The 25,622-nt window shown below is 38.9% G+C and overlaps 2 protein-coding genes across 3 annotated transcripts; one reads left to right on the top strand and one right to left on the bottom strand.

Moving 5' to 3' along the window:
* The first annotated feature begins 523 nt into the window (after window positions 1-523).
* Window positions 524-12,007, top strand: LOC144653393 (transcription factor E3-like). 2 transcript variants are annotated; one of them, XM_078513375.1, is made up of 11 exons: window positions 524-780; window positions 3,809-4,055; window positions 5,496-5,747; window positions 6,445-6,473; window positions 6,823-6,883; window positions 7,001-7,063; window positions 7,532-7,586; window positions 8,734-8,793; window positions 8,937-9,009; window positions 9,465-9,612; window positions 9,900-12,007. In XM_078513375.1, exons 1-11 carry the CDS (start codon window positions 662-664, stop codon window positions 10,158-10,160), a joined length of 1,368 nt encoding a protein of 455 aa, XP_078369501.1. In that variant the 5' UTR covers window positions 524-661; the 3' UTR covers window positions 10,161-12,007. The 2 variants fall into 2 exon arrangements, with proteins under 2 accessions (XP_078369501.1, XP_078369500.1); XM_078513374.1 differs by having other exon boundaries at window positions 9,462-9,612.
* A 96-nt stretch (window positions 12,008-12,103) lies between these two features.
* On the bottom strand, window positions 12,104-25,337 carry LOC144653387 (ATPase family gene 2 protein homolog A-like). The gene is made up of 14 exons (XM_078513367.1): window positions 25,121-25,337; window positions 24,097-24,218; window positions 23,781-23,823; window positions 23,637-23,674; window positions 22,610-22,689; window positions 22,198-22,256; window positions 21,417-22,070; window positions 19,515-19,644; window positions 18,674-18,854; window positions 17,362-17,555; window positions 15,570-15,807; window positions 14,434-14,517; window positions 13,583-13,762; window positions 12,104-13,106 (listed from the first exon to the last, which is right to left on the bottom strand). Exons 1-14 carry the CDS (start codon window positions 25,305-25,307, stop codon window positions 12,552-12,554), a joined length of 2,745 nt encoding a protein of 914 aa, XP_078369493.1. The 5' UTR covers window positions 25,308-25,337; the 3' UTR covers window positions 12,104-12,551.
* Window positions 25,338-25,622: the final 285 nt, after the last annotated feature.

The raw sequence follows: 25,622 nt of genomic DNA, 5'->3' as shown, positions 1-25,622 counted from the left end.
TGGTTTAATCTATGAAATTAATCTGCTTCAAGAGATTTCAGTGTCAATTTCAATTTTGTTTTCCACGAAAAGTCGGCTGTAAATATTTGAAGGTAGCTCAAGGTCGCTCTCAAAAGAGGGGTTTACCCCGCCATAAAATCAGGCTATCAAATATATAAATTGCGTTTTATATGATATTTTATAACCAACATTTTAAGACTTTTATTAAAGTATTAAAACACTTTATAAACAAACATGGGCATCTTTTACGGACCTATTTGTGTTTGTTCTTTACATTTCCGACACCCGCAGTAACTACTGCTTTCTACCAATCTTTTGTCACGTTCTATAAAAAGATTATTTAAATTTCCACGCCCAAACTTATTTCCCCCATAAAAGGCTTGAAGTTTGACGTTTTGGTAAACAAAACCATGGCCACAATATTCAATATCGCCGAGCCCAAAACAAAGAACCAATCACATTTCATTGACGTAAAATTCTATTTTTAAAACCACGTGGCCTAATTTGGCCAATCAGAGAGAAACCTTCGAGAACCAAGATGGAAGGTCGACTTTCGGGATGAAACTCGAAGGTGGAACTCAGCGCTAGCTTGCACGAAGTTTTCTCTCTCTTGGTGTAAAAACCTTAGCTTCATTTCAATCCCAATTTTCAAGGCTTTCCAATGAGTGAGTCAGGAGTGGATCTCGACTTTGATCTTCTTAGTCCTGACGACTTCGATTCACAAGACGAAGGAGAAATATTTTATAAGCTGAAGTCAAAGGCTCTGCCGGATTTGTCAAGGTATGGTTTTTACAGTAAAATTTGTTAATTCAAGTTGTTCTTCCAAGCCGATCTCCCTTTTATTGTGCTAAAAAAGAATCGAGAGGCCTTGCTCGCAAAGTGTCACTTTGAAAGTCAAAATGGCGTCTAATTTCCGCTCGACGCAGTTAAATTGCGGCGAGTCGTCAAAAATCTTCCAAAAAATATTCGCTGGTATTAGGCCTTATACGGTTTATTACACACTGTTAGAAACTTTATACTGAATTTGAAGTTAGCTAGATTCACATATAACGGATTCCATGTTAGGAGATCTCATCGTTGCTGACTTAGCTTCTTATCTTAGCCGAAACCAAATACGCGCTCTCATACAGTTTCTGCATTTGCGTAATCATTTGCGTGTCGCTCGCTTCGTCTCCTAGGGGAAAGTTTTGTGTTTGATACCCTTGTAATCTTCCTACGTGCGACTGACTTCCGATTGGTGTTTAATTTACTCGCCCGGGCAAGAAAGTATTTTTCTAGACAACATGTAAAAAACATTGAATGTTACATCAGAAAACATTCATCCTACTGCAGCTCACGAACGAGACTAAAATTTTATTGAACTGTAATTTGTATCTAGAGCATTTATTAGTTAATACATAAACACCTCAACGAATTGATGTCTTAGCATCTTATTTTCTCGACGATGTCAAATTTCTGGAAGCTTGTAATCTCAGCTTGCAATTGCATGTACATTAAAAGGGATTCCCCTAGCATACTGTATTAAAGTTATGTATGTGTACAAATAGTCTCATAGAACATTATTATTTCCTTTATTACATGTACTACTTTTCGACTTTGTTGTATAAATGTCTTCGTAGAAATAAAGGAAGTTCGAGAATGTCCTGCGCATGAAACCGAACATGTTGATTTAAATTTCCTGTCACCTCCCTAATAGATTCAATTCCTTTCGGTTTTGTTTGCGCAGTAAAATGTTTCGCAGTCAGCCGATGTTGTTTGTATTTGTGCTAATGAAGTTGTAAGCAATTTGTCTTGAGTTGTTCGTCCTTTTCTGCAAGTTTGATCGCTTTATAAAACTGCTTGAAACAAACAACCACAGTAAAAACAAGGACGGGATTCTCTCACGTTACATATGTTTTTTGCACGTGCTGTTGTTTTGCTTTAATCTATCAAGGGACTTTTTTTTAGAGTGGTTTTACTTAACCTGTGAAACAACATGTAACAATTAGTGCATAATAGTCAAAACTAAACAAAAGGAAACAAAAGAATTGGTATGTAATACTATCTAAAAGTTTAGTTACTATTTCACATGTTAAGTAAAATCACTCTATTAAGAACAATAATCCTTGTTGTGTTCACCCCATTGTTTTTTTTTCTAATAACTTTCATGTGACTTTCACGGTGAATAAATTACAGAAATTAGACTGAAGTTATTTTGTTTGAAACAAAGCTTCTTTGGAAAAGGGATTTTGACCTTTTAGGGATGGGTGATTGCAGATTTCAAAATTGACTAAATTGACTTCAGTTTTTTTATTTCTCTTTATCTCTTCTAAAATACAGTAACTGTTTAAGCTTTAAAATCTGAATTTACAAAAGGCATACACGTATATTAGATTTTAATCTGCCAAAAAAGGGGAAAAAAGATTTTAAGTTTGTTGTTCTTGTTGCCAGACTACTAGCCAGCCATCGATGTGGCCATTCACATGTACTGTGTCGTAAACCTTTCGATTCCTCTTCAGATCATTTTTACACTAATTTTGCTCTTGATGACTTGAATCTTTTTTGATACTCCTCGAAGATCTGAATTATCTGTATTCAGCTGTATAAAGGGAAAAGCACTCAGTTTGATCTAAAATTCCTTTAAATGGAAAGAAAAAGCAACTTTCAGAGAAAACTGATGTTCTGGTATTGAGTTGATGTTCAGGGATGTAGCTAAGAAAAACCTAAGCTGGCTCGTTTAAAAGCCCAGCCGTTTTTTTGGTCTTATATCCTCAAAATTATCCTAAGTCCTTTTGTTTTTTAGTGAAATTTTAGCCCAGTCACAAGCTCTCTTTCAGCCATTGAAATTAGCCGGCAGCGGGCTCTTAGCTACATCCCTGGATGTTAGCAGAAAATTGTTTTGAGGAGATAAGAAAATAGTGGGAAATGTCAAATCATAAAATTTTGTGTTATACATGTATAATGTTGATGAATACTTACCTCTTATCTAACGATCTTGAAAAGGTATAACAGGCGGAAAATTATCGGTGATTAGATCCATGTACACATCAAAATTATTCCTTCCTGTTCTCAGAACCATTGATTTTGAATAACGCTACAGAAAAAAAAACACAGTTTATACACCAAGTTAGTTGTAATTTTCAAAAAATGGCAGAAGGCCGTGGATTCTGTCTTAAATAAATTTTCTGTACTGAGCCATTTTGGGAATGCCCATGAAAGGAGTTTGTGCCATAACCTGATCAAAGGGGATTCCTTTAAGTCCCACCCAGAAAAAATCAAATTACACAGTACTCAATTCAGTATGGACATTGAAAATTAAAATAATCAATTTCCTGTACAAGTCAGTTAGATTCAAGGGCGTGAAATCCGATTACTCCAGCATAAACAATGGCTGATTCAGGAAAAGACCTTTTATGGAACAATTTGCAACTTGCGTTACCCGACAGGAAGTGGGTCAGTTTTCATGTAATTTATGCTAAGTAGTGTGGTCCCACCACTGAAGTAACCTTTACCCTTGGGCCTTGGTCTAAACATTTGTTACGTGAAGTTTTCTATTTTTAGATTGTTTTGTCAAAGGTAATAAAAGTCTTGTTGCTGCAGTGGTGTTCAGTAGAATACAAAAATCAGGACCAGAATCAGACACCAGACACTACAGTGCACATATTTAGATCAGCTTTTTATTTATCATTATTTAAATATCCCTGTGGATTTACACTCCAGTCATGATGGCTACAGCTTATCCTACGAGTTATTCTGCAGATTGTTATCCACAGATAGAACAGCCACTCAAATGGATTTTAACAAGTTATTCCAATTCTTATAAACACAGTGAGGATTCATCAACACTTGCTTTGCTGTTGGACCGCAAAGAAACCATCAAGAACATGTCGACTCCGATAACACGGACAAATTTCAAACAACAGCTGCAGCGCCAGCAACTTGAACAACAAGATCAGATCTTTCAGGCGCAAAAATTCGCCGGACAACCTGATCAATCGTTTTCTCAAAGTATAGCTGTGCCGAGGACGGCGTCTCCCACAACGGTACCTCCTGATGTCCCTTCAAGCGTACTTCAGGTAGGAAGCATTTCTTATTAATTTTCTTTTCTTTGGGTAAAATTGTATATTGTGCTACTTGGTACATGATTTTAATGATACCACTAGAACTCTGAGCTTATCTTAGTGTGGGAGTTCAATCAACAAAATTGGTGCGTGTTGAAGATACATGCTGTGTTTTGCTTTCGGTATAATTTGATAATAATATTATTAATGCAGAGCTGTGCTTTAAGCTATTTCTTACAAATCTTGAATAGAATCTTAGTACATGTCATTTTACACAGTTTACATATACAAAGTGATCATGTTTTTTAACAATTAATTGGGTTAAGGTTTTTTGGCTGATTTTTTTTGCTTAGAATTATTATAGGTTTGTATCTCACATGTAACTACAACACTTTTTTTTCTGAGCACCTGAGTTTGTGCAGGGTTTCCTGCTTTGGAAGAACTAATTCATTTAAGAACATTTCCTCAGAGGAAACTACCCGTAGTTCCAGTTGCAGGAAATTCTAAGCTAAGATCATAAGCGATTTCTAATCTTTCTTGTTGATAAAGTACATTGTATATATATTTCTCTTTGGCAGTGTGAAAATCTTTAGTTGTCACTTGTTTTCAACAAATAATGTACCCATTGTTAGTTTTATATTAAATGTTTGAGTGAAATTGTTGAATTGTTTCCAAGTTTTGTATACATTTTATTCATTATCGCTACCAGCTTCTAATTCATTGGAAATTGATATGACATACCCATCGAGGGCTTTGTGTTTAAGTCCTTTATCTGGGAGTACATGAAGGAATTTTCTTTTCTGGATTTATAGTTTGTCTTGAGGTTAATTCTGTATGCTGATGAAAGGGTGCACTCAAGGTCATTAGCAAAATAGTCTGATGTAATGTGTCTGGGCAAAACAGGGGAAAGTGAAAGTGTACAGCCCTTTTATAAACAAATAATTTATGTACACCGTCTTTTGGGAGTCTTAACCTTTTCAATAAAAGATACAGTATTCTGCATGTGTGTACATAGATTGTTGGAGTCCAAAGTTTGTAATATATGTAGATTTGGAATAAAATTGATTTAACATTCTTTTTCAAAGGTTTATCATAGGCTTGACCTTTTAATCATAGAGATTCAGTGGATATCTCCTTTTAAGGCTGGTGTTGCTTAATGCGTGATGCCAATTGATACGGCTGGTTTCTTTGCTATTGAATGAATAATTCCTCATATAGCTGTATATTTTGGCTGTCTTTTACACTAGCCTTAAAGACACTCAAAGCTCTTTAGATTGTCTTTAGTAACATGAATAGCTTGAAGGAATTTATAGAATAATATTTTTTGAACTTGCTTATTTTAGTGTTACGTTACATAGCCTCAAGAGCAAAAATAACATTTTGCAGATCCACCAAGTGGATGAGTATGAATGAAGTGCGTGGTGCATGTAGATGACATTGATTCCTTTATTGCAGGTTAAAACACAGCTAGAAAATCCGACACGCTATTTCATACAACAAAAACAGAAAAGACAGCTAAAAGAATATCTCAAAACTCAAGGCTCGCCTTCTGCAGCTGGAGACTTAGTCGTTGTAAGCAGTGCAAATCAGCCCACCCTGAATGCTATAAATCAACAAGCAGTCGCTGCATTAGCTGCAGGCCAGATGCTGGGACAACCTGGGAGTCCGATGGCTGTTATGAGCCCAGATGGAAATAACACAACAGATGTAAGTTCTAACACAACCATCACTGACAGAGAAGTCCTGATACCTCAACCCTCGATTCCTTAAACCTCCTGATAACTCGAACCAAAAGTTGTTTCACTTGAATTTGCTTCACTCCGTCAACACTGCAAATTCACCCCCTGATTCCTTGAGCTCCTGATTTCTCAAACCAATATTTTGTTATTCTCATTTTCCTTGGTGTACAAGAAATCAAGTTTCCACTGTATTTTTAAGTTCTCAAGTCATGCAAAAGATCCTTTAACACGCAGCCCCTTGTTATCAGGTTTTGCTACCACTAAAAGATACATAACCAGACGTGAGTTTCGCAATATTAAAATTTTGTAAAGTGGGCATTGCCTGTACAAGGTTCTTGAGTTACTTTCTTCAAGTCTGCTTCTTGATAAGACACCTGTAGTTACAAGAAGTACTGATAAGCTAAGGTCACATTGTAATCCTTTTTGCATTTGTGTAATTTCGTACAGTGTAGCTGTACTGGGCAGCCACTATAGAAACACATCCTAATAGAGTGATCTGATTTGTGATATTTGTTGCAATGTAAATATTTTAATGCCCGTTTGCACACAATGTATGTTTAAGGGAATTACTTACAACTAAGCAGGCTGCAATCTGTGGCTGTGTTTTGAATGAACGTTTGTTAAATGTATCACTAACATGGAATTTACTTTTTGTCAAATCCTAGGTTGAAAATTTACTGGATGATATCATAAGGTATGTTTTAACAGAAATTAGTAATTTTATTGTAAATATTTTTTTTTGGGTTAAAAAAAAAAATGAGAAAAAAAAAAAAAAAAAAAAAATAAATATTTTTGTTTAATTTTATTTTTTAAAAATGAAAAACAAAAAAAAAACCACAAAAAAAAATAACAATAAGGTAGTAATAGCTTTGATTTTATAAGATTGACGTTTTTTAGGGTTTTAATTAATGATTTTTTTGCATTATATTTGTAACATGTTAAAGTCACTCAGCATGTAACATAAATCTCACAACTAACATTAATGGAAGTACATGGCAGTTTGTGAGGAGTATTAATCTCTTGATCACAAATGTTGTTTTTAGTCTGGAATCAAATCCTGTGGACGATGGTCTTCCTTGGGATGCGACACTAACTCTGGGCTCTGTAAGTATGACAATGAAAGTTTTGAATCTATTTTAAAGTAGCTTTAAATTAATTTTATTTTGTTGTTGCTTGGACATCATTTATACAACTGTTAACCAAAAATTTATTTTTTCTAAGGTTCCACAAGTTACGTCAAGCAATGTGTTTGATTTGTATAATGGACTTGGAATGAACACCCTGGTGAGTTTAAATACATCACACAAAAAATCTTGATAATATTATTGACTCATAAGCTAGTGAGAGGCACGGTGGCCTAATGGTAAGCGCGTGGAATCTGAATCAAGCAGTCCGGGTTCGAGCCCTGGCCGGGGCCACTGTGTTATTTTCTTGGGTACTTGACTTCACTCTCATAGTGTGTCTCTACACCCGGGTACCAGCGAAATAATGCTGGGGAGGTTCCCTACCCTGCGGTGGACTAGCATCCCATTCAGGGGGGAGTAAAAATATTCCTAGCCGCTTAATGCTGCAGAAACCGGATAAGCTCCGTCGTATGGGATGCATGGCTCGAGGCTTCCCGTTTTTTATATGCTACTTTAGAAACTGTCTTTCCATGAAAGTTTGTTCGTGATATTTTTTGAATGTATACTTATTTAAAAGATTCTGGGATACATTATTTCGACAACTGAAGCGTTTTGTATTTCCCTGTAGATGCAGGCCGCTGCTCCATCATCTTGTCCGGCTGTCATAAAGCAAGAACCGCAAGGTAAGGGATGTTCTGGAACATGTAACTTGTAGATATAGCACACTTGCTGTGGTATACAGTACCGCTCGAAGATAACGAACCATCAAACGCGTTGTCAACGCGTGGACACGAGAAGTCAATGTGTTAGTGCTCTCTTGCCCGCGTTAGCCAACGCGTTTTTCATCATTGCGTTTGGTCTTTGTTATTCATTTTGCCACTCAAACTTCTTTCTTTGTTCCGTTACCGCTCAAGACGGCTTTGTCCACAACTGAAACCTGTTGAATTTGCATATTTTAAGTCCACGGTCACGCTTTGTTTACGTTTTGTTGCTTTTCGCCGGTTTTGAATAGAATGTATCTGCGGCGGATTATTTTATCTGAAAAATTAAGCAAGCTTCGAAAGCTATGGAACAACTCTAACGAAAGAACCCAGTATGTGACCAGCAGGTAGATACATGTAGTTTCAATTACTTCTTTGCAAAGTGTGCTTCTTTATTTGCATTTGGTTATGAGTGGAGGGGGACAGGGGGCTGAACCTCCCGCCTCCCATGCCTTTTACTCCCACTTCCCATATTTTTTACTCCTGCCTCTTTCTGTAGTCGTTGTCTCCTCTTTGTCACACATCTTATTCTATTGCAAAATATAACAAAATGTTGCAAAATTTTATTATTTCGTTTTCTCCGGGTTCCAGCCACCTTAGGAATCCTTCTTCCCGCCCTCTCACTCCCGCTTCCCACCCCTTTTCTCCCGTGCTTCTGCCCCATGTCCCCCTCTGCCTATGACACCAGCCAGTTCATAGATAAGGTAGTTCCCTATTTTCAGGTGTAATATGTAGGCTGATTTCACTACAAAGAAAATGGTTCTTTCGTGCAGTGGTGTAGCAGCTTCCCTAAGCTTGTAATTCTACTGATCCTCTAATGTAGCAGTTGCTATTGTTTTGGGGTTTTTGGGGGGGCCAACAAAGCTACCCACCCGCCGAAGCAGTTGTTATTGTTTGAGCTAGGGGCATTGTTCCTGTCGTTTGTTCTATTGTTCTCTCGCAGGGTAGCGAGCCATTCATGTGAGAACTTGCAAGAGCTGCTTCCTCACCCCAAATGAGACTGCCATAATGTGGAGAATTGAGTTTAAAAGTAAAAGTAATTTTTATCTTGTTTTTCCTCTTCATCCAGAGCTTTTGTTGGACCATCATTTTGCAAAAGACAGACAAAAGAAAGATAACCACAACATGAGTGAGTGTACTTGATGGTTTTCTATATTCTCCTGATCTGCCTGCCTTACCATTTCTTGATATTGCAATGTTTGTCGCTGTTGTGAAATATTAAAAAGTGAAATGTTGTTGCATAAACTCATCACCTTTTATTGTGTTTTACAGTTGAAAGAAGACGAAGATTTAATATCAACGACAGAATAAAAGAGCTTGGAACACTTCTTCCTAAGCAAGATTCGTAAGTACTTTAATATGTAGCTTTGCTTTCCTCCTAATAAACACAAAGAGTACTTTATTGCATTTTTCGGTGATATGCGAACTCTGAAATTCAATCCTTATTCAATGGGTTATGCTTTTTGCTGCCATCAATCACAAAAGTAGCGGACCTCTCTGAAAACAGAAGTTCACTTCAACTGATTTAAAAGGTCACGTCTGTCAGTTGTGATTGGTAGATGTTGATCCATCTGTTTGTTTCTGTTTTTCGTGGTTCTTTGGCTGTCACCATTATTATGATTGACAGCAGCAAAAAATGCAATCGTAGTTGATTTTTAATTTCAGAGTATGCATATCACTGAAAACCGCAATAAGGCCAAGAAGTTATTACTGTCACCATCACAAAAATTGTGTGCCACCATTTGGCAAAACGTTTCTTCTCTGACATAAATTTGTTTTGGTTTGCTTCGTTTCTAGCAGTGATTCACGGCAAAACAAGGGAACCATTCTCAAAGCTTCTGTGGATTATATCAGGAAGTTAAGACGAGAGCAGGAGCGCATGAGACAAATAGAGGAGGAAAAACGGAATACAGAAGAACTTAACAGAAGGCTTTTACTACGGGTTCAGGTGGGTATTGCTTTAGAAACATGGCTGTTGATTGGTGTTGATAAGGGCTTGCCATAATTAATTCTTAGTTCTCTCTGCCCCAATATTGAAATATTGATTCTGATTGCCAGGCATCTCATGTAATGTTTTAGTCTGAAGAACAGTAATTATGCAGAAGGAAAATAACAATACCAAAGGAGCAAAAGAAAAAAATATTTAATCTGTTTTATTTAATGGCTCAATAATGGGGTAACATGTACATGTATCTCTTACCAGCTAATGATTGTCTTTATTCTCATTATCTCCAGGAGCTTGAGATGCATGCACGTGCGCATGGAATTCCTACCACACCTCTAACTTCAGACACGACAACAGCACTGTTATCAACAATTTTAACAGCAAAACCAAATAGAGAGGTATTGAAAATAAAGCAAGAACCTGTGGACAGTGGTTGCCTAGCAACTCAGTGTAGTCACGAGAGCCAGGAGCCAATGGATGACTATTCACTTCCCTCGTCTTGCAACCCCAGTCCTCGCTCTGCTAGTATGGATGACGACATGACGGACTGAGCTGAATATAGTGATTTCAGTATCTTGACCTGCTTGTCAAGAATGCCAACATGCAAGACCCAATTTTGAAAAGGGCCCGTGTCTGTTTTACATTAATGGACCTTGTTCTTTGGGTCCTCAACGTGTTGGGGCTTGGACCACAAGGGTACATCTTAGCATGCCAAGCTCTCAGCGTGGTGTGAGTAAAGCCTTAGCAACACTGCAGACTTGCAGGCATCTTCAAAAAAGCAAAGCAAGAAATGGCTCAGACGAATGGACTATATACATCAGGAACAAGTAGCGTTGTGCGAGGTTGTGTTGACGTAGCTACATGTACATGACAATACTAAAGAGAGCTTTGCGAAAACAGTATTTTGTGTTCAAGATAATCAATGTTCCATTGTGGGCACTCATATAATTATTTTATTCTAAGTAATCACTGTCAAATTTATCTTTTCTGACGTGCTGCGAGGGGGTGGGACAGGAAAGGGGCAACTAGTTGCTAGTGCCAGAGGTCACTGCCTTTTGACCCCTGATGACATTCCAAAGGTTATTTTTTGAAAACAAAATGGTAACAGTGATGTCGCCTATTGCAAATTCACGTCATCCATGTCACTTCTTGGAGTTTTACTCAAGGCAGGGCCTCTTTACTTCCATAGTTAATTCTTGTAAGTCATTCATACAAAATATATAAACTGTCGTCAGGAGAATTTCAATCCTGACTTTGACTTTAAAGTGGATGACACCTCAACAGATTAAAGAGGGGTTCATACATACGTTCAATTTAGCAACTTTTATAATTGTATCATCTCTCAATTTCATATGTTAGCCGTAACAGTTTCTTGGAAGCATATTGACAGTTTGGGGTCTGGATTTATTTTGTTAGAGAGTAGCCTGTGTACAGCCGTCCCCCTCCCCTCAGCCGTCCCCCCTTCCTTTTTTGAGGGGAGGGGGATGGCAGTACATAGGCTAGTTAGAGTTAAAGATCATGTGTTAATTCTCTAAGTCCCAAGTATGCTGAACAGTTTTCTGAGAATTCATAAGCATTTAAAATATCATTTTGATGGCACTCAATTTAAACTGCTGTTGTTCTCGACTGCCTGGTCATGTGCTCGTAGCATGGTTACATAAAGTAATAAAGTAATGAGCATGAAGACATTCTTGAACAATGACGATTTGGATTGAAAGCCATTTTTAATTAGTGCATAACATAATTAAACCAATTAGAAAAGTCACGGTATTTTAAAACTGAATTCTCCAAAGGGAGCTGTAGGAAATGTAAGAGAACAGTCAAGAGAATTTATTTTGTGATCTGGGGACTTAAAGGGTCGAATGAACTCTGTACATAGTCACTATAGATGTTGGAGTTTTTGTTTTATATCCATGCATTTTAAGTGAAAGAAAGACGAAGGGAAAATGAGTGTGGTCATTTCAATTGTACGCAAGTCTTTGGAAAATCAATGTTTCTTCGCAAGTGTTTTGTTACTGTCTAGAAGAATAAATACAAATCAAAATAGTTTAAAATGTCTACTAAGCACAGCAAAAAAAGGAAAAAAAAAGAAACAAGTCAAATCGAGTTAAACTTTTTTTTATAATGGAGTGCTAATGGGACAATAAAATACAGTAAATTTGGATAGCATTTTTATATTTAATTACAAAATAATGATTATGGAAAGTAATGGTTTTAAGAAACCAGTCACACCTAACAGGGGACGTTTATCATTAGATTTAAGATACCAAAGTGTGGTGTGCGCTTATGTAGGGCACAATTTTGTGGTATCACTTGTAGTCTATTGGTAGCTGGGCTTAAGGACGCAAAACAAAAATAAAAAAAAAAAAATAAATACAATAAAAATAAATGTGCGTTGTTGATGCATTTCATAGCTTGATGCAAAATGGTCTTAGAATGGAAGTTAGTCTGGTCTAGCCCCTTCATTCGTACTATAATAACGTAAACGAAATCACTGAAAAATGGACTGCTCCCGAGTTAAAAAAGTAAAGTAAAAAACCATAAAGAATACTTTTAATAAGATCACATCTGGCCAATCACAGCGTGAATAATTACCACAACGAACCAATTTCAAAACTCGAAGCGAATGATGCGTCAGGCGCGGGAAAAATGGGCAATCGGTGTCAAGCGCTAATACAACGAAGTCATTGTTTTCAGTCTTTCCCCTGATTGGACCTATTTAAACCCTGCATGTTTGCTCTGATTGGTCAGAGCATGTACGCGATTTTGTAACCAATCACAGAGCGAGATGTTGACATTCATGCAAATTGCGTTCAGTTCTGTTTCCGGACTCGTTTCGAAACTGAGGAGAATATCAACTCGTATTAGCACAAAAATACAAGATATTCTAAAACGTACGAAGTTAAATTTACTTTTAATTGTTTTCATTTATTGCTCGCATTTCAAATAGAATGCACACCACTTTCATTCTGATATTTCCTGAAAAGTTCAATCAATTCCCTGGAAGTCCTTGGTTTAACCGCCATAAAAGCCTTATCAAAATGTCTCCTGAGAACTTCACTTGACTCAATGTTTTCTTGCAGGGCCATCAAGGCCGCTTCACGGCACAACGCCGAAATTTCAGCTCCAGAAAACATCTCGGTCTTTTGAGCAAGTTCTTCTATCGCTACATCAGCTCCAATAGGAGTCTTGGAAAGATGGATTTTAAAGATTTCTTCCCTTGCTCCCCGGTCGGGAAGTGGTACATAAATGATCCTATCTATTCTTCCAGGGCGGAGCAACGCCTTGTCAATCATATCAGGCCGGTTCGTTGCCGCTACCATGACGACGTCTTTCAGCGTTTCCACGCCGTCCAGCTCTGTCAAAAGTTGCGTAAGAACGCGGTCGGACACGCTTGACGCGCCGTCATCTCCACCGCTGCCACGACGCGCTGCAAGGGCGTCTATTTCATCGAAGAACACAATGGACGGCGCTGCAGCGCGGGCTTTTTGGAAAACCTGAAAAAAAAATACAATCAGTAATGATTATTTGGTATAAAGTTTTTCATTGAACGTCGTAAAACCAAAAACAAAGGGCTTCCGTCTTCATAGTCTTTTCATTAAGATGGTCAAAGCACCAGCAAAATTTTTTCTCCCACTCTGCGCTCACTCTATAATCGTATGATAGAAATAGTTATCCTTAACAAACTTTTAACAAAAATACATATGGGTGTCTGATAAAATTTACCGAACGGAAAAATATACTGTTAAAAATTAACTTCCCTTTTCCCTCGAGGAAAAGAAAAACGCAAAAGAACGTTATTCCTCTCTTATTTTTTCAGGCGGCCATTTTCTTTTCCCTAAAGTTTTTAGTTTCTTCGACGATTCTCAAGGAATTTGACTGTGTAACTACAAGCGGGACTGCTCGCGGGAATACACGCGCGGCTATTTGCTGCTCGCGGGAATACACGCAGGACTGCCCGTGACATACTGACCTGTCTCACTGCTCTCTCCGACTCTCCAACCCACTTACTAAACAGTTCAGGACCCTTGACCGCTAAGAAGTTGAGCCCACTCTCCGTGGCCAGCGCCCTCGCTACAAGAGTCTTGCTACAGCCTGGAGGACCGTACATCAAAATTCCCTTGGGAGGGCGAATACCCAACCGCTGAAATGCCTGCCAGGAGAAACCAACATAATGTCAGGTGATACATGTGCCAAAAAAGTACGCCATAAACGTTTCAAGTTCGTCTCGTGAAATCAAAATGGCGTCCACTAACAGAGCCAACTATTCGGAAAAACGAGAGGAATCGACAGACTGCCTTAACTTGGCTTACATTCGAAAAAAAAATAGAGTACTGTAGTTGTTCATTGGTCAGTTACGTAAGTAACTAAAAAATAATTAAGTTCTGCCTTTTGGAGTCAAAGTTATGACCTTCCGCACACCGGTCGGACACTCTACCACCGAGTTACAGGAGGCTCGTGGGGGCTATGCCATTTAACTTGGTTTCAATGTAGCAAATGCCCTGCATACTGCTAGGATAGGCATTTTGTCAGTGAGTGAGAATGCGTGGAAATAAATCACAATTCCTATACGACAGATCTCCTGCTGTTTTATCGTCTTTTCTTCAAGTTAGTAAAAAGAAATTGGTGGAAAATACCACTTCACAGTTCACGTGATTGCTTTGTGGCGGATCGCAGCTACAGCGAACGGACCACCAACCTCCTAATGTTTCTCAATGTTTCCAGACACTGGACAGGCTCTTAAAAGTTCATCTCTGCGTTTAACATGTCAGGTCATGATCAGTTTACACGGGTTTATCAGAGTGACATAAAATGTAATCTCACCTCTGGATGTTTCAGCGGCCATTCCACCGCCTGCTTGAGTTTCTGTTTGATGACAGCGTTTCCTCCAATATCATCCCAACGAACCTACAGTACATCAAAACATATTCAACACTGCATGTGGAGAGATTTTCGATTATGGCAGGTTAAAAATGTATTGTTTTTAAGTGGCTGATACCGTGACTTAGTGTTCACTTAGAAGAGGTGTCTTCGTAGAGATGTGTCCATTAGCGGAGGTGCTAATCTTAATTCAATAGCTAAATTTCCATATTTAGAGCAGTTTTCAATTGAGTGTCGTAAAACCAAAACCAAAGTAATTACTCTGGCCAATCACAAAGGACATAGACAATCCAGTGAACCAATCAAAACACGAAGCAAATACATGTAGCTGGTACGAAGCGCGGGAAAACGTGCGCGAGCGAGTCACGATTGGTTTTGGTTTAGTTCTGATTGGCTGAGAAAGTGGCGCGAGATTTTTAAGCCAATCACTAAGCGTAGAAATGCAAAACCAAAGCAAACGCAATTAACTTTCGACACTCAAGTGAAAACTGCTCTATAAAGGAGATACGCCACGGATTATGCACCTTGAAAAATTCAACGTTTCAAGTATGTCGTTGAGTTCGTAATCCTTCTCAATCTTCGCCAATCTCAACCATCCTGGTTCCTTTTTGGTTCACTATCACCTTTTTGACGTTTTTCTACCTTTGTAAAGTATTACTTCCAGGTTTCCTTTACTAAAAAATTGTTTTATTTAGAGACGAAGCCACATCAGCACTAGCTGGTTTTCATGCGGGTCCTCTATCCAGGTCGAATTGGAATTTGGAAATGTTGGTTTTTCAGGAGGGAGGAAAACCGGAGAACCCGGAGAAAAACCCCTCGGAGCAAGGACGAGAACCAACAACAAACTCAACCCACATATAGTATCGGGCCAGAATCGAACCCAGGCCACATTGGTGGGAGGCGCGCGCTCTCGTCACTGCACCATTCCTACTCCCTCTTGATAATGTTTTACATTGCAAAAAAGGCTGGATATATCGTTCCATAGCACAAGAAGAAGTTCAGATGAATATAAAGATAGCTATTCCCGAGAGCAACCCCGAAAAAAAAAAAACTGACAGACTACTGGTTAATAAGCTTACCTTGGGAACGTCAATGGCCACCTCGCGCATAGCACTAGGCCGAACCTGTCTGAACGCCGCCATGATGTCTTCCTTAGTGACCAAAAGGCGCTCTTTCAGGGCTTCTTCCTGAGCCCTATCATCAAGGGAGGATGGTTCTTCATGTTCCGCTAGACATCGTTTGAATGACATTAGCCCCGCCTCCTTGCACACGGCGGCAAGATCTGCACCTACATAGCCATGAGCCATTTCAGCAAAACTGCAACAAGAAGTGTAACAACATATGCAATGCAATGCGTAAATAGGCAAAGCCATTTTCAGATAACCAGGAGGACCAGAAGAAGGGGAAAAAACGATCTTGACCAACCAAAACACAACAAAATGTTCTATCGCTCCTCGTAAGCTTGTCTTAAAGAAACCAAATTGACTGATCATTCAAATTACTTTTAATTGAAGGAAACCTCAAAAATAACAGTTTTCTAAAGTAGAAAAACACCAAATAAATAATGATATACAAAAAATAAACAAGGATGTTTGAGACTGAAGAAGGTTACGACGAATACGAACGACAGTTTTGAAAAAAAAGAGCCAATTTTTTTTAAGATGCACCTCCTTAAAAAGTTGTTAAAACCTGATAAAGATGACATGTTCATTATGTCACGAGCGTGGGACAAAGAAAAAAATCTGAGTCCCCGACGGGAATCGAACCCATGGCCTCCCAGATACCGGTTGGGCGCTCTAACCAACTGAGCTATGAGAGACTCGTGGTGAGCTGGGCCATTTACTAGGTTGATATGTGACACGCGTCCTAAATACTGCTAGGATCAACAATGTCTAAATCATCAAGTTTGTAGTAAATAATAAAGATGATAAATTTCAAGCTCTGTAATAAATAATGAAGATGAAATATTCAACATGACACGAGCATGGAAACAAAGAAAAAATCTGAGTCCCCGACGGGAATCGAACCCATGGCCTCCCAGATACCAGTTGGGCGCTCTAACCAACGAGCTACAAGAGACTCGCTGTGAGCTGGGCCATTTACTAGGTTGATATATGACACGCGTCCTGCATACTGCTAGGATCAGCAATGTTGAAAGCAATATGTGCGTAGTAAACCATTTACTAGGTTGATATGTGACACGCGTCCTGCAACCAAGTAAATAGCCCAGCTCACCACGAATCTGTCATATTTCAGTGGTTAGAGCGACACCTTTATTATACAGTCGAAGCTCTCTTAACGGACACTCTCGTAAGCGGACAGCTCTACTAACGGTCGCCTTGTCTGAAACCCCGTTTTAACTCCCATACAAACTCTGTATTTTTACATTCTCGTAAGCGGACATTCCGGTAAGCGGCCGCGGACACTTTCAGAGATTACGACTTACACTTTTTCTTTGTTTTTAAGCTCCCGTAAGCGGACACCCCAAAGACAATCGTAATAACTACCTCTGTATCTTGTTTTTGTAAATCAAATTCACATCGCCTTTCGTCACAGTGATTTTACAGTAATTACAGAACCATATTTTAGTGTTTGTTTTGTCGTCATTCACGTCCGTCCCGTTATTGTTAGCTTGGCAAGTTCCCGTAAGCGGCCATCTTTCCCCTACACCTCTAGTGGCCGCTTACAAGAACCATTCTCGTAAGCGGCCAGCTCCAGTTACGGACACTTTTTTCGCGTCCCGAGGGTGTCCGCTTACGAGAGCTTCGACTGTATGTTAAAACCAATTCCAAAATTTTAGCAAGTAAGGCAAAGCGTTTTTTTTTTCATTCTTCTAACACTATAAAGAGTATTCTTTATCCGTTTCAATACCTGGTAAAACTATCGTCAGTGAAATTATGCGGCACATTTCTCAGAAGTGTTCTCAAGATATCTTCACGGTCGCTAGCGTTGGGTATACCGATCTCAATCTCTCGATCCAGCCTCCCCGGTCTGCGGAGGGCTGGATCCAAGGCGTCTGGGCGGTTAGTGGCTGCCAACACAATCACGTGACCAGAGGAGAAACTCTGTAGAACAGAAATGAGTAGGAAATTGTCATAACAGTTTTTTTTGCAAATTGAAAAATAAGATTCGTACTCCTACGAAAATGTGTCAAAGGGACGCTAGCTTTCCAACGACTATTCAGAACTCGGAACGTGAACATCAGCCACGCAGATTTTCTGCTTTACTGTTGGCGTCTATAGAATCTTAGTTATTACTGTCATTTATCTTAGAGCAGTTTTCAATTGAGTGTCGTAAAACCAAAACCAAAGTAATCACTCTGGCCAATCACAAAGGACGTAGAGCAACCCATTGTCCAATCAAAACTCGAAGCAATTACACAAAGCGCGGGAAAACTGGAGCGAGCAAGTCACGATTGGTTTTGGTTTTACTTCTGATTGGTTGAGAAAGTGGCGCGAGATTTTTAAGCCAATCACTAAGCGTAGTAATGCAAAACCAAAGCAAACGCAATTTACTTTCGACACTCAAGTGAAAACCGCTCTAAGTGGCTATGAAGTAATTGTTAATTGTTGTTTGCATTTTTGGAAGCATACAAAATTCGATGGCAAAAATATCCCTTTTCCATACCTTAAGCAGCTAAAGTCTAGGAACGTTTTTAGCCGTGAGGACGTAGAAATTCGAGTTGCACAAAAACAATTTAAGCACCCTTTGGTATAGAATCGCAACATTGACATATAATTATAGACTGATTAGGCAAGTGAATTCTATTCTGACTATCCGAGTCCATATCTTTACACCTATTAGTGCTACACCTCATTAAAGTACTTTTTACCACAAAATAATATGTGCCTCGTCCCTAATAAGCGCCCCTTTCCAATACGCACCATCCATCCTACCAAAAGTAAATAAGCGTCCTGGGTCCGGTTGTTCAAAGCACGATTAAGCTAATCCAGGATTATCGTGAAATTTGATTTCAATTTTATAACATTTAGTTGAGGTTTTCTATTAATATTTTTTGTCCCCCAGTTTTGACGCGGACCAATCTCAAACTTCACAAAACATTAGCTATGGAAAACCCTTTATACAAGAGAAAATAAAACCTCGATCATTTTTAAATCCTGGGTTAGTGTTAATCGCCTTTCGAACAACCCGGCCCAGTGCACTAAATTGAATCACTACTCACGGTGTTAGCGCCATCCATCAGGGTTAACACAGTGGCCACTACTCTCTTCTCAAACTCATTCTGTACTTTGTCCCGCTTGGGACACAAAGCGTCTAGCTCATCTATGAACACGATACTTGGAGCCCTGTCGCGAGCCTCTTGGAATATGTCCCTTAAACGGGCCTCTGTCTCTCCGTAATACCTAACAAGGCATATCACAGAAGTCAGTGTCAAGGGAGTAATACCGGAACAACTATTTTTGGTTGTCACTGGGTATAGGCAATTACGATTTCTATATGGTCCTGTCTAAACTTACGCATTTTACATTTTTATGCATTTTGCCTATCCTCAATAAGAAGATTATGAAGACTTCCAAAAACGCTATTCGAAAATGACGACCTATCAAAAAGAAGCGCACTTTTCGTATAGACGGGTGAAAACGAAGACTTTTGAAAACGCTTTCGAAAGTGAAGACCTCCGAAGACGGAAGTTTATTGTTTTGTGTGGAAGGCTGAAAGACCTGAAAAAAATGAGACTTTCAGTGACGTTCGTGTTGTATCTAAAATGACAAGCAACTCAGTAAAAAACCCTTTGAAGAAACGACGTCTAGAGCAGGACAAAATTAGCACGACTGCAAAGTTTCAGTTTACTAGTGGGAATATTGTGAAAGTGAAAACATTTTAATATGAGAAAATTAAGAGAACCACATTGTCATAGTTTAACTGCTTATGCAGTTGTCCCCAGCTAAATGAAAGGAATTATGTACTCAGAGAAATGCCAGATAATTTACTGTACTGCGTTTTTTTACAGATATATTTGATAGAGTATAAAATTTTACATTTAGCTTCTTTGATAAACTGACCTACTCAGGACATCTGGACCATTGATGCAGATGAAGTGGACACCAGACTCCCCAGCCACTGCTTGTGCAATAAGGGTTTTCCCTGTACCTGAGGGCCCATGGAGCAGCACACCCCGAGGGGGTGGAATACCTGAACAGTGGAGAAATATTGCATAAATATGACATAATATTGCATGATTGATCTATACTACTAAGTAGTCATTATCCCTTCTTATTCCTTGGGTCTTTAATTTCATGTGAGGATGACTGACAGATCTGGGGAAGACAACTCAGGAGCCTGTCTCCCCCCATGTGGGGGAGGGACTCCTATATGAAAGGGACAGGGATGTTTGTTACAGTGGAACCCCGATATAACGATCCTCGATATAACGATATTCCCGATATAAAGATGAATATTCTATGTCCCAGCAAAAGTTACAGTAAAATGTATGGGACGGAACCCCGATATAACGATCTTCGATATAACGATATTCCCGATATAACGATGAGAATTTAGCGGACTGAACGTAAAATTGTCCCCATATAACGATATTATCAGTACACAGTCACATTTTATTTCCAAAGCATCGAATTTAGTGCAATAACATAACGGTAATCGAGTCATCTCTTGAGTTTCTAAAAACAGCTTTGTACGATGATACACGAAACTGATACTGTGTTCTAAGCCTTCTTATCAAAATTATTCTCTCAGTATCCTCCTCTAATATGCAGTAAAAAGTACTTGTTAGGTTTACCCCGATATAACGATATTTTCGGTTATTTTACGACCATATCGTTGTATCGGGAGTTTCGATATAACAATTCTTCGATATAACGATATCATTTTACTGCTCCCTTGGCATATCGTTATATCGGGGTTCCACTGTATCTTGCTTAGAGGAGATTAAAGATTTCGGTCTCACTTAGGGTGTTCAGGACAGAATGCCAATATATCTTAATCCATCAAGGGCTTGTTTAGGGTTGTATGAGAAAAATGAAAAAAAAAAAGCCAGCATGCAGTGTTGGCAGTCTAGACGAATCTGGCATAAAAAATGGTATCTTTGAGGCTTTCCAAGTGGGGTAACCTTGTCGCAATGTTGCATGTTTCTTGGAACGGATGTCGCCTAGCCAACAGCTGTAAATGTCGCTGTCGTTTTTTCCGCTATTGTGTTGCTGTCACATTGTGTCGCTGTCACATTTCAGTGCCATAATGATGTCGCTCATTGCTGTTAAAATGTTCCAGTGTTGCCAGAATTCAGGGTCATGTCGCTTGTCGCTTTTACCCCTTGGAAGGCCTCATCTTTTTGGGGTCAAACAAGCCTGAGCCACACCCAGATTGGTCTCCTTAGGTGGTTTAATTCGCATTTTTCGAAAAAGCATCCCCATCCGTTTCATATGGGAATCCCTCCCTGTCCCCTGCTGAAAGGACACAACCTCACTCTTGACCCCCTTTTGGATTACTTCTAGATCTGCCATTGAAGGAAAGAAAGAAAGAGAAGGAACTGGGTTGGACTGTAATTCTTTTAAAAATGTCACAGCTTTCTTGCTATTCTTGTCCCCAGAGCGCTTTTCGTTTCTCTAAGCCTGCGAGGCCTTGGGACGAGAAACCAAGGGCTCTGGGGACACAGAATTTCCAGTCCTTGATTCTAGGACTTCCAGTCTTCATGTTTGTAGTCATGATGTTTCAAAAGAATGTATGAGACAGTCATAGCGTTTTTGTCTTCGGTTCAAGAATTTTTTGTTTCAAACAGCCAATCGAAAAAATTCGAAATAATTTAAAAATTCTATGTCCCCAGTGCCCTTCGTTTCTCGTACCAAGGCCTTGCCAGCTAAGGGAAGCGATGGGGGCTATGGGGACGAAAATGCTTTCTTACTTGCCAATCATCACTTTTCTAACACATCACCTTTCTGTTAACTACTCACCATAATTTGTAAACATTTCTGGATGCTTTAAAGGAAGCTCAATCATTTCACGCACTAATGCGACCTGCTTGTGAAGTCCTCCAATGGATTCAAATGTCACTTTCCTTCTTGATTCAATACAATCATTTTGACGAGCTCCATGCGCATGAATTGTTAAGTGTGTTTCCTCTGGTGATATGTAATAAAACACTAATTGATCACCACAATGATTTGGTTCGAATTCCAACTCTTGACAATTTTGAGATTGGTGTTCCATGTTTGATGTAATTTCACTCAGTTGTGTTTGACTTTTTATTCCTGTAATTTGTCCTGTACTTTCATTTTCCTCAAGGTCTTTCTCACAGCCCTTGCAGCCATTTGGTCGATGACTGGATGTCATGTTTTCATGACTACTCCAGTCATCATCATTATCACAAGGCGAGGCTTCTTTTGTGTCCTCTGTTGTGCCTTTAGCAATGTTTAAAGCCTTCAGTTTTATTGATAGGTCTGTGGTAGTACTGTCACAAGATGCTACTAGCTGGTCCTTGAATTGTGCTGAAGAAATTGGTTTTTTAGGTGAATTGTAAGATCCTGTTACAGCTGTGACCAGCAGTTGTCGTGGTTTACCATAGAACTGAACTTCTAATCTGTGTCCAACAGTAATACACTGGTTGCCTGTAAGAATAACCAATGCATGACTTCATTGTGATTCCACAGATAATCAACAAATAAAATTTACGAGGAAAGAACTTCTTATCTCTTTTCACTCTTTTCAACTGAAGGACAACTGATTAACACTTACGCAATTCACGCAGACAATAATCAATGAACATTTGGTTCACTTCAAACTCAACCATCTCACTGGAAGAAAAGAAATTGACATTGAAATTAGCATGTCATCACTTGCAATGATCAAGATATAGTCTGCATTTGAGCCTATTGGCCCATCAGTCTGAAGCTTATCCGGGTTTCTGTAGCATTAAGCGACTAGAAGTATTTCTATTCATGCCTATCCCCCCTTCCCCCCTGTGGATGGGATGCTAGTCCAACAGAGGGTTACTCCAAGCATTGAGAGTTATGTGTCTTATCCAAAAACACAATGCAGTGCTGCAACCAGAGCTCAAACAATTGTAACTCTTCAGTAGCATGACTGATTAATTTTCTTTTCAGTCACAATTATATTTTTATCACAGCCAAAAAAATCCAATGCTTACCACAATTCAAGTTCCACTCTTGCAGCATGCAGACAGAGACTCTTTACGGCACTTATACTGACAACATCGCTAGCTGAAACCTGATGAAACAAGTTGAACACATGTATGCATATTCTTGCTGGATATGTAGGTTACATTTGGTGCCATGCCTTTCTTTGTTTAGAGTAGTCTCCTGTGGTCACCTAGTCTCCTGACACACCACTTTTTCAAGAGTTTTGAAAATTATAACTCTTTTTGTCCCTTGATCAAAATATTAATTCTGCTTGATGTTTGCTATACATTTCTTTTAATGTTAGTTCTGAGAATCTGGTGGTAGATCAAAACAGTAATTTATCCCAGGGGGGGGGGGGTACTCCGGCTTGTAAATGACGGGGATGATCGAATGGAGGCAAAACTCAGGACCCCAAAAAATCCCTAAGTCTTCCGACATTACCCAAAAAAATCCCTGAACCAAAAATAACCCCCAAAAAATTCCTTGTCAAATTACCTCTAAATTGCCAGGAGGGGCAATAACATAACACAAAGAACGCTCGTTTTGTTTATTTATCAATTAAGTGACCCAAAAAAATACTTGCCAAATTTTCCAACCCCCAAAAATCCCGGAATCAAAAATTTAAAACCAAAAAAAATCCTTCGGTCATCCCCGTCATTAACAAACCGGAGTACCCCCCTGGGTCCCCTTCCTGTCTGCTTGACAATGTATTCATATTGTAAGGTGAAAAAGGATATCGAAGATCTGTTACCAGGATACATAATAAAATTGAATAATAAGTTCTCTGGTAAGAAAATTATTAAAAACTTTGAGCTTCTGGCATCCAAACTGTTGTCTTCAACAGATTAAAAAATTTACCTGTCAAAGACAGCATTCTTGCTACCAAAAGCTTGTAGTTTTTAATAATTTTTTTTATAACGGAGAATGCTTTTCATTCAGTTTTGTTGTGTAAAAAGATGTTGATCACACTTGAGAATATTATAAAGTTATGTCTTTGTTGGAAATAAGTAACCCAATAAAATAATCAGGGCCAACCTGGCTATTCAGGAGAGACAGCGGTGTCAGTGCTACACCTGGATGGAAGAAAAAGTATAGATTACATTAGGTTTAATTTTTGGTGGTTTTTACATACCAGTCAATCCAAAAATAAAAACATACACCAATGTAGATCACACTTACACTCAGGTGAAACTCCTGATGAAGGCCACGCCACACACACAATCTATGGAGTAAAACATTACAAGTAAAATGACTGAATTGAATTCATCAGTTCACCACAGAATATTTTTAACGTTATAATAATATCGGTACTAAGGAATACCGATGATTGTAAAGCACCTTGCCTCACCTAGCATCTTCGTGCCAACCTTTGGTTATAAAGGCACTTTAGCAATGACCCCCTCCAATGTGCTCAGGGAGAATGTTGAGGATGTTTGCTTGAAATTACTCCACTTAGAAACGTCAAAATGATTTTACTAGCTATTTATAAATTTACCTTTGCATGTTTTTGTGCTGATTTTACCAAAACTCTTTTTCCAATGGGCAGATGACATTCCTTCATGGTATTAATGTTTAGCAATACTATATCATTCCTGGAAGACAGTGGCAACTTGCTATCTGGTAATCAGAGATCAAACACATTTTTGTAGAAAAATCTTATATATTGTGGTAGTTTATTGCGTAATAGGGTAAAGTTCTTTTCTCTTCCCTTCTCTTTTGAAAGCAACTTCATGGAATTCCAACCCACGATCTCTGGATTAGATCACCATTGCTCTACTATCACAGCACTTAGAAGCCAGACGGGAGCAGGTCAAGGGTAATTAAGGTGGTAATTTGTGGCAAAGGTAGCGAGCGAATGTAATGTTGTGCAAGGCACTTCTGATATTAAAAGCTGGGAAGTAGCGGAATAACTCAGAGGTAATTAAAGTGCTGAAAAATAGCCTAGGAATACCTTCTGAGTGTTAGCCTACAAAAGGAAGAGGATTCAAACGAATTGTTCTACCAGCTGAGATACAAGTCATACAAGGCCATACGGGAGCAGGCATGGTACGATTTGCGAATGCAATGTTACCCCACAGCACTGACATTAGAAGCTGGAATATACCTACACCTGCTATAGGATTACATTGCATTCTTTCCTTCCCAGCCCCTTCACTTAAAGCCAAGTGCTTGTGTTGCTATATGGAATGTTCATTTTTTTTTTTTTTTTTTTTTTTTTTTGGGGGGGGGGGGATTGTCTTTAAAGGAGCTGCCCAAAAATCAAACATCTCGATTTCATTCTTCAAAGGGAACTGAAAAAAAATTAGAGGGGTTGGATGCCTGCCGTCCAAAGGGGATAAGGATAAAATATAGAACGTCCTCGTACATGTACCAGATGTACACTTATGACCTCTAGTCGCCTCTATGTAATGTTTCCACAACATCTCGGTCACTTTGCCCTCGAAAATATGCTATTTTTTTCAGAAAACAGTTATCACTTGAAATAAATCGTTGTTGATGGTCGATATTTCTAATCTCACCTGAGAACATTTTGTTATTTCTCTCGACAGTAACAGCGTGCAGGGCGCCATCTTGGATGAACGCGTGTAAGTATTCAGACGTCGAATTGCCTTCACATAATGCTTTGTGATCAGAAAGGTGACGAGAATACAGCAGCCTTCCACATAATTCACACAATTGCCAATTATCTTGCCTTTTCTTGCTCATTTTGAACGAAGCAAAACACGTGAATTTTGATTTATAACAAATGGTTGGTTGTTATATGACGGAAATATGGAGAAACGAGATTCCGCTGACAGATCGCGGTCGAAATTCTCCTACGCTCTCCACCAGTTTTCCTCGTCATGTTGGTAGATTCTTCATATCATCCCCCTCAGAAATAAGGAACTTCAGCGTGTCAACGGAAAACCAAATTAGTATTCAATGAAAAAGGTGCACATATATTAACTGGCTTGGATGTTTTGTTTTGTTTTTTAGTGGCTTAGATCCCTCCCTTCTTTCCTAGGCTACACCTCAGGAGCT

This window comes from Oculina patagonica, chromosome 5 (genome assembly GCF_052425735.1).
Source record: "Oculina patagonica isolate OP01 chromosome 5, crgOcupat, whole genome shotgun sequence".
Lineage (NCBI taxonomy): Eukaryota > Metazoa > Cnidaria > Anthozoa > Scleractinia > Oculinidae > Oculina > Oculina patagonica.
The sequence above is the reverse complement of the archived record's forward strand: the minus strand, read 5'-3'. Positions and strand labels throughout refer to the sequence as shown.

What these genes read in the sequence shown, in the direction of transcription:
- LOC144653393 (XM_078513374.1), top strand. Translation starts at nt 662, where the DNA reads ATGAGTGAGTCAGGAGTGGATCTCGACTTTGATCTTCTTAGTCCTGAC. An exon ending in ATGGAAATAACACAACAGAT is followed by an intron (nt 5,748 to 6,444) that starts GTAAGTTCTAAC and finishes GTCAAATCCTAG; the next exon opens with GTTGAAAATTTACTGGATGA. An exon ending in TTACTGGATGATATCATAAG is followed by an intron (nt 6,474 to 6,822) that starts GTATGTTTTAAC and finishes TGTTGTTTTTAG; the next exon opens with TCTGGAATCAAATCCTGTGG.
- LOC144653387 (XM_078513367.1), bottom strand. Translation starts at nt 25,307, where the DNA reads ATGAGCAAGAAAAGGCAAGATAATTGGCAATTGTGTGAATTATGTGGA. An exon ending in AAATAACAAAATGTTCTCAG is followed by an intron (nt 24,219 to 25,120) that starts GTGAGATTAGAA and finishes TCTGATTACCAG; the next exon opens with ATAGCAAGTTGCCACTGTCT. An exon ending in ATCAGGAGTTTCACCTGAGT is followed by an intron (nt 23,675 to 23,780) that starts GTAAGTGTGATC and finishes TCTTCCATCCAG; the next exon opens with GTGTAGCACTGACACCGCTG.